This window comes from Camelus bactrianus, chromosome 19 (genome assembly GCF_048773025.1).
Source record: "Camelus bactrianus isolate YW-2024 breed Bactrian camel chromosome 19, ASM4877302v1, whole genome shotgun sequence".
Lineage (NCBI taxonomy): Eukaryota > Metazoa > Chordata > Mammalia > Artiodactyla > Camelidae > Camelus > Camelus bactrianus.
Genome location: NC_133557.1, coordinates 421,965 through 435,032, shown reverse-complemented (window position 1 = coordinate 435,032; position 13,068 = coordinate 421,965). Strand labels below are relative to the sequence as shown.

General features: G+C 36.6%; 1 protein-coding gene across 2 annotated transcripts in view; it reads left to right on the top strand.

Annotated features, from left to right (window-relative positions):
- LOC105069289 (serine palmitoyltransferase 3) overlaps positions 1–12,837 on the top strand; it is a 150,842-nt gene extending 138,005 nt beyond the window's left edge. The window contains exons 12-13 of one of the 2 annotated variants that reach the window (XR_012500521.1): positions 9,228–10,064; positions 12,181–12,837. Coding sequence is in view for 1 of the 2 variants with exons in the window: in XM_074346916.1 (XP_074203017.1) it covers positions 9,228–9,341 (114 nt within the window). In the remaining variant the exon portion in view is untranslated. Of the gene's footprint in view, positions 1–9,227 lie in introns of both variants that reach the window. The other variant, XM_074346916.1, reaches the window with a different exon arrangement.
- The last annotated feature ends 231 nt before the right edge of the window (positions 12,838–13,068 follow it).

Sequence of the window (13,068 nt, the reverse complement as noted above, 5' to 3'; positions counted from 1 at the left end):
TTTAGCAACACTAAACCCATGCTAAAAGAAATTGAAAGGTTCTACTCTAAAATAGAAAAGCAGCAGGATTTTACAGAAATGATAAAATTGTAACTGGAAAGGTGATAACTACCATGAATTACAAATAGAATAAACAGGAAATTGCAAAAGAAGACATCTAAATCATTAAGAGTGGGAGAAGGAAATGAGAAAATATAGAGTCTTTTCGTTCTTTAAAAAAATTTTTTTTTTTTGTTCTCGGTAGCATAGGTTTGAACTTATATTACTGTTTAATACAAACCTTTATAGTAATGGGCTAATAAACTTACATAAAAGGGCAACCACAAGCCAATAACGTACAAGTGAGTCACAAAAACTAAATAAAATCCATGATAATACAAAGGAAAATTAAAAAACCACAAAAGGAAGAAGAAAGGAACAAAGAGGAAATACCAAATCAACTGCAAATATAAGTTCAAAATGGTAATAAACATACATGTGTCATTAATTACTGTAAATGTTAATGGACTAAATGCTCCAGTCAAAAGATACAGAGTGGCAGACTGTATAATAAAGCAAGAACCTTCAATATGCTGCATTCAAGAGACCCACTTTAGGGAGAAGGACACATATAGATTTGAGAGTGAAAGGATGGAAAAGGATATTCTATGCAAATGGAAAAGCAAAAAAACAGGTGTAGCAATACTGATTTCAGACAAAATAGACTTTAAAAAAAGGCCATAACAAAAGATAAAGAAGGACGTTTTATAATGATTAAAGGAGGAATACAAATGAGGATATCACACTCGTTAATATATATTCACCCAATATGGGAGCACCTAAGTACATAAAACAGTTACAGAGATAAGGGGGGATATTGATGGGAATACAATCATTGTCAGAAATTTTAACACCATATTAACATCACTAGACAGATCTTTCAGACAAAATAAATAAGGCAACAGAGAAATTAAATGATACAATAGAAAAATTGGATTTGGTGGATATTTTCAGAGCATTACACTCCCAAAAATTAGGATACACATTCTTTTCAAGTGGACGTGGAACATTTTCCAGGATTGATCATGTACTTGGGCAGAAAAAAAAGCCTCAACAATTTTAAGAACTTAGAAATTATCTCAAGCATGTTTCCTGACCACAATACCATGAAACTAGAAATCACCCATGGAGAAACAAAGGAGAAAACAAGAAAAGCATGGAGATTAAACAATATGCTATTTAAAAACCAATGGGTCAATTATGAAATCAAAGTTTAAATTAAAAAAAAAACTTGAAACAAATGATAATGAAAAGACAACCACACAAAAAATTTATGGGACTCAGCAAAAGCAGTGCTAAGAGGGAATTTAGTAGTGATACAGACCTTCTTCAAAAAAGAATAATCATCTCAAACAAACAATCCAACCCACCAGCTAAAAGAATCAGAAAGAGAAGAGAAACAAAAAAAGTCAGCAGAAGGAAGGAAATAATAAAGATCAGGGAAGAAATAAATATAATAGAGAGTAAAACAACAATAGAAAAAAATCAATCAAACCAAAAGCTGTTTTCTTTTTTTTTTTAAAGTAAATTGATAAACCTCTGGCAAAACTTACAAAGATGAAAAAAGAGAGAGCACAAATTAGAAAAATAAGAAAAAGAAAATGGAGAAATTACAACAAATAAAATAGAAATACAGAATATCATATGAGAATATTATGAAAAACTATATGGAACCAAACTGGATAACCTAGAGGAGATGGACAAGTTTCTGGAAATATACAGTCCACCTGGACTGAATCAAGAAGAAACTGAGCATTTGAACAAACCGATCACTAGAAATGAAATCGAATTAGCAATAAAAAACCTCCCTACAAATAAAAGTCCAGGACTGGATGGCTTCACCATGGAATTCTACCAAACATGCAAAGAAGTCATACCAGTCATTCTCAAACTAATCCAGACTATTGAAAAGGAGGGAATATTCACAAACTCATTCTATGAAGTCAAAATCACCCTGATACCACCAAAACCAGGCAGACACTGCCAAATAAGTGAATTACAGACCCATATCACTGATGAGCATAGATGCATAAATCCTTACTAAAATAAAAGCAAATACAATCCAAGAGCACATAAAAACAATTATACATCATGATCAAGTGGGGTTCATCACAGGGACACAAATGTGGTTCAACATATGCAAATCAATCAATGTAATACATCACATCAACAAGAGAAAGGACAAAAACTACATATCATCTCAATAGATGCTGAAAAAGCATTTAATAAAATTCAACACCCATTTATGATAAAAACTCTCACCAAAGTGGGTATAGAGGGAACACATGTCAACATAATAAAAGTCTGTATATGACAAACCTACAGCCAGCATAGTACTCAATTGTGAAAAACTCAAAATCTTCCCACTAAAATCTGAGACAAGACAAGGATGCCCATTATCACCACTCCTATTCAACATAGTCTTGGAAGCCCTAGCCACAGCAATCATGCAAGAGAGAGAAATAGAAAGGGATCAAAATTAGAAAAGAAGAGGTAAAAGTGCCACTATATTCAGATGACATGATACTATATACTGAAAATCCTAAAAGTTCACACAAAAACTACTAGAACTCATTGAAGAATTCAGCGAGGTAGCAGGTTACATGATTCACGTTCAAAAATCAGTTGCATGTCTTTACACTAATGATGAATCAACAGAAAAATAAAGTAAAGAGACAATCCCCTTTAAAACAGCACCCAAATTAATAAAATACCTGGGAATAAATCTAACCAAGGAGGAGAAAATTTTATACAGGGAAAACTATAAACCATTGATGAAGGAAATTAAAGAAAACTTTAAAAAATGGAAAGATATCCCATGCTCCTGGATCGGAAGAATCAATATTGCTAAAATGGTCACACTGCCCAAGGCAATCTACAGATTTAATGCAATCCCTATCAAATTACCCAGGACATATTTCACAGAACTAGAACAGGTCATAATAAAATGTATATGGAACCACAAAAGACATAGAATTGCTAAAGCATTACTGAAGAGAAAGAAAGAGGCTGGAGGAATAACTCTCCCAGACTTCATATAACACTGTAAAGCTACAGTCATCAAGACAGCATGGTATTGGTACAAAAACAGACATATAGATCAATGGAACAGAATAGAGAGCCCAGAAATGAACTCACAAACTTTTGGTCAACTCATTTTCGACAAAGGAGGCAAGAATATACAATAGAATAAAGACAGTCTCTTCAGCAAATGGTGTTGGGAAAACTGTACAGCAGCATGTAAAGCAATGAAGCTAGAACACTCCATTACACCATACACAAAAATAAACTCAAAATGGATCAAAGTCTTAAACATAAGACAAGATACAATAAACCTTCTAGGAAAAATTATAGGCAAAGCATTATCTCACTTACATCTCAGCAATATTATTGTAGGGCAGTCTACCCAAGCAATAGAAATAAGAGCAAGAATAAACAAATGGAACCTAATGAAACTTAAAAGCTTCTGCACAGCAAAGGAAACCATGAGTAAAACAAAATGACAACCTATGGAATGGGAGAAAGTTTTTGCAAATGATGAAACCAACAAAAGCTTGATCTCCAGAATACATAAAAAGCTCATATGACATAATAAGAAACAAACAAACAAACAACCCAATCCAAAAATGGGCAGAAGACCTAAACAAAGAATTCTCCAATGAAGAAATACAAATGATCATTAGGCACATGAAAAAATGCTCGGTATCTCTAATTATCAGAGAAATGCAAATCGAAACTACATTGAGGTATCACCTCACACCAGTCAAAATGACCATCATTCAAAAGTCCACAAATGACAAATGCTGAGAGTCTGTGGAGAAAAGGGAACCCTCCTACACTGTTGACTGTAATGTAGTTTGGTGAAGCCACTGTGGAGAACAGTATGGAGATTCCTCAAAAGAGTAAGAATAGACTTACCATTTGACACAGTATTCCCGGTCCTGGGCATATATCCAGAAGGAACTCTACTTCAAAATGACACCTGCACCCCAATGTTCATAGCAGCACTATTTACAATAGCCAAGACTTGGAAACGGTCTACATGTCTATCAACAAAGGACTGGATAAAGATGTGGTATATTTATACAATGGAATACTTTTCAGCCATGAAAATGACAACATAACGCCATTTGCAGCAACGTTGATGTCCCTTGAGAATGTCATTCTAAGTGAAGTAAGCCAGAAAGAGAAATACAAATACCATATGAGATCGCTCATATGTGGAATCTAAAAAAACAAAAACAAACAAACAAACAAAAAAACCACATAAATACAAAACAGAAACCGACTCATAGACATAGAATACAAACTTGTGGTTGCCAAGGTGGATAGGGGTGGAAAGAGAGACTGGGAGTTCAAAATTTGTTGATATTGACAGGCATATAGAATAGATAAACAAGATTATACTGTATAACAGTGAAATATATACAAGATCTTGTAGCTCACAGCAAAAAAAAAAATGTGACAATGACTATATGTACGTTCATGTATAACTGAAAAATTGTGCTCTACATTGAAATTTGACACAACATTTTAAAATGACTATAACTCAATAAAAAATGTTAAAAAATAAGAAAATATTTAAAAATAAATAAATAAAAGTAAAAGAAGGAAAAAATATTTGAAAACATTATAATCAATAACAGAACAAAGAAAAGAGAAATAAAAATGAAATTGAGACAAATTAAAAAATAATATAAAATGTTTTAAAAGAGAATCTTACAAGGGCTTAAAAATATAAACATAAAAATTTTTAAAAAAGTTAAAAAAGAAAAAAAAAAAGAAAAAAGTGTATATGTTCCTGTAGAGTCTGTGTGCTCTTAATACTTTTGTCTAGAGGTCCTTCTTAAGTATGAGTGGTTGTGAAGTCGTCCTTCCCTGCCTTTTGCCTGTTATCCCTTTGTTTGGGGTTGTGGCTGGTGATCCTGTAGCCAGAGCCTGCACTGGATATTGAAAGGGACCTCCTTTTTGTTCTGTGGTTGTCCCTGCTCCTGCCCTCAGCCTACTGCATTAACTCTGATTGCTGTGTCCAGAGGCCCTCTGGTCATGCCCCAAGTCTGTTCTTCTCCCAGTGCTAGTAGGTGGGTGGGTTGTGCCCCCTCCCTATGCTGCTGTTCAGAGCCACCCTTGTGCATGAAAGGCAGATTAGTTGCTCCCCTATTCAGTGCTGCTCCCCACTCCACATTGGGTCTGCATTTTGTAGGTGGGTTCAGAGAAAATGGCTGCACCATCCCCCACCCCTGCTCTGTGCTAGATCTCTGCTCTTGTTTGTTTTAGAGGCACAAGTTCACAGAGGCATGGGGCAGAAAGTTCCTATCTACCTGGGACTGCAAACAAATCTCAGTCCCACCTATGAGGTTATGAAGTCCCTAGGTATGGATTCAGGTTTCGACCTCACCTCAGCCTGGGAGCGGGTCATCAGAGAATATGGTGGCTATAGCTGAGCCCCAACTCTCTTCTCTGGAGAATGCACCAATAATGGTGTTGAGGGTCTGTAGTGACAAAGGCTCTGCTACTCCTCCCCCTAAGGCACACCAGCAGTGTTGATTTGCTTTTTGTGTGTGTGTGTTTTACTGGAGACTCAGGGTGTTCTAATCAGTGTATCCTCCCAGCAACAGTACACAGCACACTGCAGTCCCCCAAGGTTGCCTCTGTACAGTTGACCCAAGTCCTCTGTTGAGCTTGGGCAGCCTGTCCCATTCCACCCCTGCCAGTTTGTTAGTATCTAGGAATGGTTGTTGCAGGAACCCTTTGTGCCCATTTAACTTAGGTTTTTTTTTGGTTAAGGGATATTCTGTACATATCTGAGCATTGGAGATTTCCCTTTCTTCCTGCTGACTTCTCCATTGGAGAGGGGGTGACCCAGGAAATGAGCGCTATTCCTTTTTTGCCACTCCTCCTCCCCCGACAGGACCTATACTGCACTATTTTCCTTTTGCTTCCTTTCTTTTCCTTTTCTCCTATGAGTGTAGTGGTGTATTTTTTCTTTTGAAGAAAGCAATGTCCTGTCAAATTTCAGCAGGTGTTCTGGTTGGGTGGGTGGGTCCATGGATGTCAGTCTTGGTGTATTCGTGGGAGAGGGTGAACTATGAGCATCCTTCTACTCTGCCATCTTGGCCCTTCTCCCTCTAATTCTATGTTTTTAGATGGTGTATGAACTTTGCTTTGTTCTTTATACTCTTCTCTTGTGTCAAGATTCTTCAAAATATGTGTATGTTTTTAGTGCATCTATTTTAACAAATTGTTACTTTCGAATGTAATGAGTTGGTGGTAAGAAATAGTACACAAGTGTTTCAAGAAGTTTGTAAAGGCAAGAAAAATAGGTTTAGAAAAAGCCCTTGGAAGTGGGGAAAATGAGCACTTGTAGATATCAAGGGAGGAAAGGAGTAGAGTGGTGCTGAAGGAGAGGAGAGAAAAGGACACTGCTGGGAACAAACTCTCAGAGATATCACAAGGTGAAGGGCAGCATGGGTGGATTTGCATTATTTTTCTGATCCAAACAGCACTGAGGTGCTCATGAGTATACAGTTCTGTAGAGATCAGACCAGTGATTTTCTTCATGAGTTAATTCCTGTGGAATACTTGGTTTGGAAGGAACACAGAGATGTCATTTGGACAAAAGCCTCCAAATTTTGGGATCATGCACCCTTATCAGTACAAACATTTGAGCAGATTTCTTACTGTTAAGTATAAGAAAAAGTGAAAAAAAATTCCCCTTGAAAGTCAGGGCATTAAGGTAGCAAGTGAACATAAACTACTAGAAACAATGTTCACAGGAAATAGACAATGTTAGACAAGTCCATTCAGTGAACTTGTTTGGAAAAAGACAGAAATGAGTCCACTTTACAAATAGAAAATGACTTAAAATATCCCTCTTCTAACATGAGTGACATCTACTCCTTTTCAGAGGACAGCTCTAGCCTCACTTTACTCCTTCTGCCTCCTGGGTAAGAAGTCTACAAATTACCAACACTGACCTTCTCCCTCCTCTTGACAGCATCCAACCCAGAACTGGTCCGTACTTCCTTAGAATCATCTCTTGCACAAGTCCCAGTGTGATAAGTAGCCTTTCTCAGTTCCTTGTTACAAAGACAGTTCTAGAGTGCACACTGCTGTGCCATAGCAAGCCAAGTAAATCTAACTTTGCTTGAGTTCAGATGTGTTCCAGGTAGTTGATCAGTGGGCTTCAACATTAATCCATTTATAAATTATGCACATAATATCAATATGTTATGTGCATTGTATAACACACACAAAAAGAAGTTAAAAAGTTTGATATATCACCTTACACATGTCAGAGTGCCTATCATCAAAAAGAACACAAATAACAAATGTTGGGGAGGATGTGGAGGAATGGGAACCCTCCTACACTGTAGGTGGGAATGTAAATTGATGCAGCCACTGAGGAAAATGGTGTGAAAGATTCTCAAGAAACTAAAAGAAGAACTACCATATGACCTAGCAATTCCACTCCTGGATATATATCTAAAAAAACTAAAACACCAATTTGAAAAGATACATGAAGTGTTCATAGAAGCATTATTTTAAATCTCCAAGATGTGGAATCAATCTAAATATCCATCAACTGGTGAATGGATAAAGATGTGGGGGATACACACACACGCACACACAATGGGACACAAAGAACATAAAAAGCCATAAAAATAACAAATTTTTGCCATTTGCAGAAACATAGATGGATTTGGAGAGCATTATGCTAAGTGATATAAGTCAGACAGAGAAAAACAAATACTGCATGATATCACTTACATGTGTAATCTAAAAAAATACAACGAAGTAGTGACTATAACAAAAAAGAAGCAAACTCACAGAAAGAGAGAACAAGTTAGTGGTTATCAGTGATGGGGGAATATAGAGAAGGGGGAATGAGAGGTACAAGTTATTGGGTGTAAGATAGGCTAAAGGATGTATTGTACAACACAGGAAATATAGCCAATATTGTGTAGTAATTGTAAATTTAAAATAACCTTTAAATCTGTATACAAATTTTTAAAATAATTTCTAAATAGAAGGTTGAGATTGAAATGAATCAAAATCATATGTTCTCCTCCCACATCTTCCATGAGTTATCTCACATCTCCTCCAAGTGTGCAGATCCTTTGCTTTCAAAACCACTGAGCTACTCCATCCCCAACCTTCAGTAAACACAATGGAAACTATCCCAGTTTGATGACATTTTAGACGGAATTCTTGTTACTTTTTCTTAGTTCTTATATTTGTTATAGAAACTAAGAAAATATATTGAAAGTCTTTTTAAGAAAACTTTAATCACCCATAATTCTACCACCCAGAAATAAACTATTCTTAACATGTTAGTAGATAATTGATATCATTTTGAAAGACTTCCCAAATGGGAGCATCCATAAGCCCCATGAGTCATTCATTCTGATATTAACTATTTTTCAATTGTCAAAACATTGGACCCTAATATCATCTTCCTTCTCATTTGACTGGTTAAGAAAAAAGTCTCAAAAGGTTAAAAAAAGAATCCAATACCCTAGGGTTAGTGATAGAGTAGAAGGAAAAATTACTTTTTGCATATTCTGGATCTCAGTTGCTTCATTTGTAAAATTGGGGATACACTTACCCGCCTGGATTAAGAGAATTGAAATGGATAAGTTCTTTGTCCCTTGTGGTTTTAAGTTCTAATATTCTCTGGAGCATAGATATTAGTATTTAAAAACTGTGGGTGGGAGAGTTGGGGGCAGGGGAGCACAGGAGAGAGAGAAGAATGCTAATCAGCCTCCATAAAATTCCATTTTCTTCCTGGCCAGGTTGGTTTGCTATGTCATGAAGACACAACTCAAATGTAATCTGCAAACTTATCTTTTTCTTCCACAAGTTTATATATGTCATTAAACTTTAAAATAAAGCCTTCAAGGGTAAGCATGATTTGGGTGCTTTTTTTCCTCTCCTCATACCCCAAAAATAAAATAAACATTTGTAGTGTGGAGTTAGACTATTAAAGAATATGAAATAAAATGTGTTAGCCTCTGACATTCTTCCAGGGCTGGCTTATGAATCACAGCGTAATTATTTGAATCTTTCTTTTTTTTCTTTAAAATCAAATAAACTGGCAAAAGAAGACTGTGGTTCTCTGTGTGACTCAAGAAAGCAAGGCCACTTGTGGGCTTAAGAAGAACTGATCGGGGCCAATCTCTTTGCAGGTTTTGGAAGCACTGGATGAGATGGGTGACCTTCTGCAGCTGAAATATTCCAGGCACAGGAAATCAGCTCGCCCTGAACTCTATGATGAGACAAACTTTGAACTTGAGGATTGAGTTTCCTGGTCCTGAGTGGAACCTAAAGACCTCACCAGAAAGACCTCCCTCCTTTCCTCAAAAAGAATATAAGTTCATTTCTCCTCCTTTCTAAGGACAGTTTTGGTTTCCAAACCAGCTTTATTGAACCAAGGGAGACATGATTTTTGTTGTATTTCTTATGTCTCAGCAGAGACAAACTTTGGTTCCAGAGTTTACCTTTCTCCTCTTCCAAGTATCCTGCTACAAATACACACCTGTACTTCTTTGAATATTTTTAATATCAATGGGCCTGTGTTTTAACTGCTACTGTGCAGCCTTTTTGGTCTAGACCCTTTCAGGAGTTCCAACCAAATGAGAGGGTTTTGATTTTTAACTCAGTAGATTTCACTATGTGTTTATTTATGTAATCTGCAGACAGGGCAGGAGTGGGGTGGGGGCAGGTGCTGAACTCCTTTTTACCCATGACAGCACCAGCTAAAACACATCCATGTCATGGGAAGTTCCAAGCAAGAGGGTAAAGAAATGTGGCTTCTACCATTTGCCACATTTGGACTTTTTCCAAAAACAAGTGTCAAAAGCCATATTCAATATTTCCAGGGAGAGAGCAGACCTGGTCAGCAACCAAAAGGATCTTTAAAGGAAACTTTTATTTTCCTTTTGTTGATCTCCTACCACTTTACAGCTGAGTTCTTAAGGATTGGAAAATTCAAGAATTTTATTTCATCAGGAAGGGGACAGAAAGTAAGTCAAATTTTAAGCCTGAACTAAAATTTTAAATTGATTACAACTAGAACATTGTCGGTGCCTTGTGGACTGAATGTTCAGCCCACATGATCTTTACTATCTTTAGGAATGAGTTGTCATTTTCCTATTGAATTTGGAGTATGTGGTGAAATTCAAGGTCCTTTAGAGTTGACTTCCAAGACTACACTTGAAGAGCATATTGATTCAAAAATGACATTTAAAAGTAAATTCCATTCAACTTTTTCAGTTTTGACAGGCCTATTAAATGATACTGTCATTTGGCAGGAGCACTCCAATTGGGTGCTGGGTGGGCTTGTACACTATTGGACAAACCAATTGTAATTTACCTAAGTTTTCTCTGTCTCTATGTCACTAGATATCTGCCTGTCTGCCACTCTCTCTTTCTCTAAATGTGAACACACACTTTTCTGCAAATTAGCCCTTTGCTAATTGGACCTGGTTGATATGGAAAAGGCCAGTGGAAAATTTTATCTTCAATATGGTCCCTGATTATGCTCAGGCTGGGAAACTCTAAAAAACAGTGATGATCTTTCAACAAAGCTTCTGTAAGTGTTCAAATGAATTACAGCATATTCCACTCCATCAAATGACACTATAAACACATCATTTCAAGAGAGGTTTGACTTTGCATGACACAGATGGGCCCAGACTTTCATAGTGGGAGCTGAGATGGAAACTCTGCTCACAGCACAGTGTCAGCTGGAGCAGCAGGCCCAGATGCTCACAGCTTATTTGAGGTTAAAAGTGATCAGTGTGGAAATCTTTTTTATGGGGAAATGATACCCCTCAGTAGGCACCTCAGCTTAAATATGGATCACAATGATAAATTTCCTCATGAATGTGTGCAAGGAGCCCTATAAGCAGAAGAGGAGAGGAAGTGGGTTTTGAAAATCCAGTTGCCCCATCCAAGGACTGATATTAATATCTCAATTCCAGATTAAATTCCAACTCTCCTCAGTGAAGTGGTGCAGCATTCCTTGTGTAAAGAAAATCTATGTTGTATAAATGAACAATGCAAATACATATAGGTCCTTTCTCTTGAAAATGTAAATTTAATTGAAGTTGTTCCTAGTTAAGTGTCCAAAAAGTACCTTTATCAAGATCCCAGAGTCCCGGCCAATTCATTATATTCTCCAATACAAGATAAAGGACCTATCTGTGTCAGAGTATCTGTGTTGAGAATACACTTAGGAGAACATCTGGGATCAAAGTGGAATGTTTCCTGAGCACATTAGAGAGGCCCAGGTCCCAAAGGGCTGGTAGTATATAAGAATATATGTCATATACAATGTTTGTTTAAGAGGGTGTTTATGAGAATGTTTAAGTTTTATAAGAAAAAATCTACTGCAAGGTTAGTAAAACCATGATTTAAATTCAATAGGGATTATTGAGTCTCACTAACTATACCAGAATCAAAAATGCCCGTTTAGTTGGTTCTGTTCCAAAAGACAATTTTCCATCAGAATTATAGCTTTATTCACCCCCAGCTCTCCAACTTGTGCATGCATATGTGCATACACGCACACGCACACACTTTTCCCTTCCTTTACAGAGCAGGTAAGACAGTAATGGTACAGAGATGAAAAACTGGTGGAAGATGTTGTTCTAAAGGTGACCTTCAGGGAAGTAGAAGGTAAAGGATCTAGATGAATATTCGTAAGGAAAATATACCTACTCATTTGGGAGATAGTGTAGACACCTTCCTTGTCTTGTCATGGAACTGCAGTATCCTGGGTGTTTGTCTCTATTGCCATTCAGCATGTTTTGCCCTGCCAGAGACCAATCAGAATTTGCTAGGAAGCTTGTTAAAATGCAGACCCCTAGGCCCCATACCAGGCTTCCACTGAATCAGACTAGCTATCATTCCCAGGAATCTGAAATTTATCCAGCCTTCCCAGGGGATTCTAATCCATTTCATAGTTTAAGAACCACTCTTGGAACTTTTTGTTTTGGTAGATCAGTTGGCTCTAATAACATACCAGGAAATTCGTTTTGATTCTCTGTTGGCAATTAAGGTTTTTTATGCTACTAAAATAAAATTAATTATTCTTAACTTTTATCCTCAATGGGATTTTTTGTTCCCATTTCCCAGGTGTCTTCTCTTTTAACAAGAACGGATCCAATGTTGAAGAATAATCTACCATTGATTTGGACAAAATTATCCTTTCTCTAGTTATCTTCTGTTTTATTGCCTACAAGATATCCCTTTTGCTTTTCATTCCCTTGTCCCATTTAATATGGACTTGTTTCTTTTCCTTTTTTCCTACCCCTATTTATTTATTCCAAAAAAAGCTCTTGGACAAGGTGAAAGTCTTAATAATTCTTCAAACATTCAATGCTCTTCTGTTATTTTTCTTCAGAGATAGAAAATATAAATGGGTTACTCTGACTGAAAAGTTCTGATGAGGAAAACTTAACTGTATTAAATATACACTTTATGGCAATAATAACAATTGTGATTTGAACTTATCTGATGATTTATTGACAATTTTCCCTGGTCTGGGGAAGCACAACATATTTGAAGTCTGTTTTCTCAGAATGATGCCTGCAGCCATGTAATGTTCAGGACATTAAGGAGAGCCTATATTTTAAATGTTTCTAGGCAATTATTGTAGGACGTTGTCTTATGTTGTGGTGTGTTGTGCATGTGTGTGTGTGTGCATTTCACAGAAGCATTGGAAGTGACCAATTTTATTTTATTCTATCTGTGATGTGTAAATTTCTTTAATAAACAAATTACCAAAATAAATGATGGGTTATTGGTAATTTAATTTGGGTTACTCTAAATAAAATAAGACTAAGATAGAGATTTGCTTTAAAGAATTTCATGGAGAAAAGTTGGTCAGGGATGGTTAGCCCTGGCTTGCACTGTGTCAGAAGAACCAATTGTGCTTCCTCCTTCCCAACTGTGCTTTCAGTGACACCACATTGGTAGCTTGAAGCTGGTCATCACAGGAAAATTTACAGTATGGAAATTGGC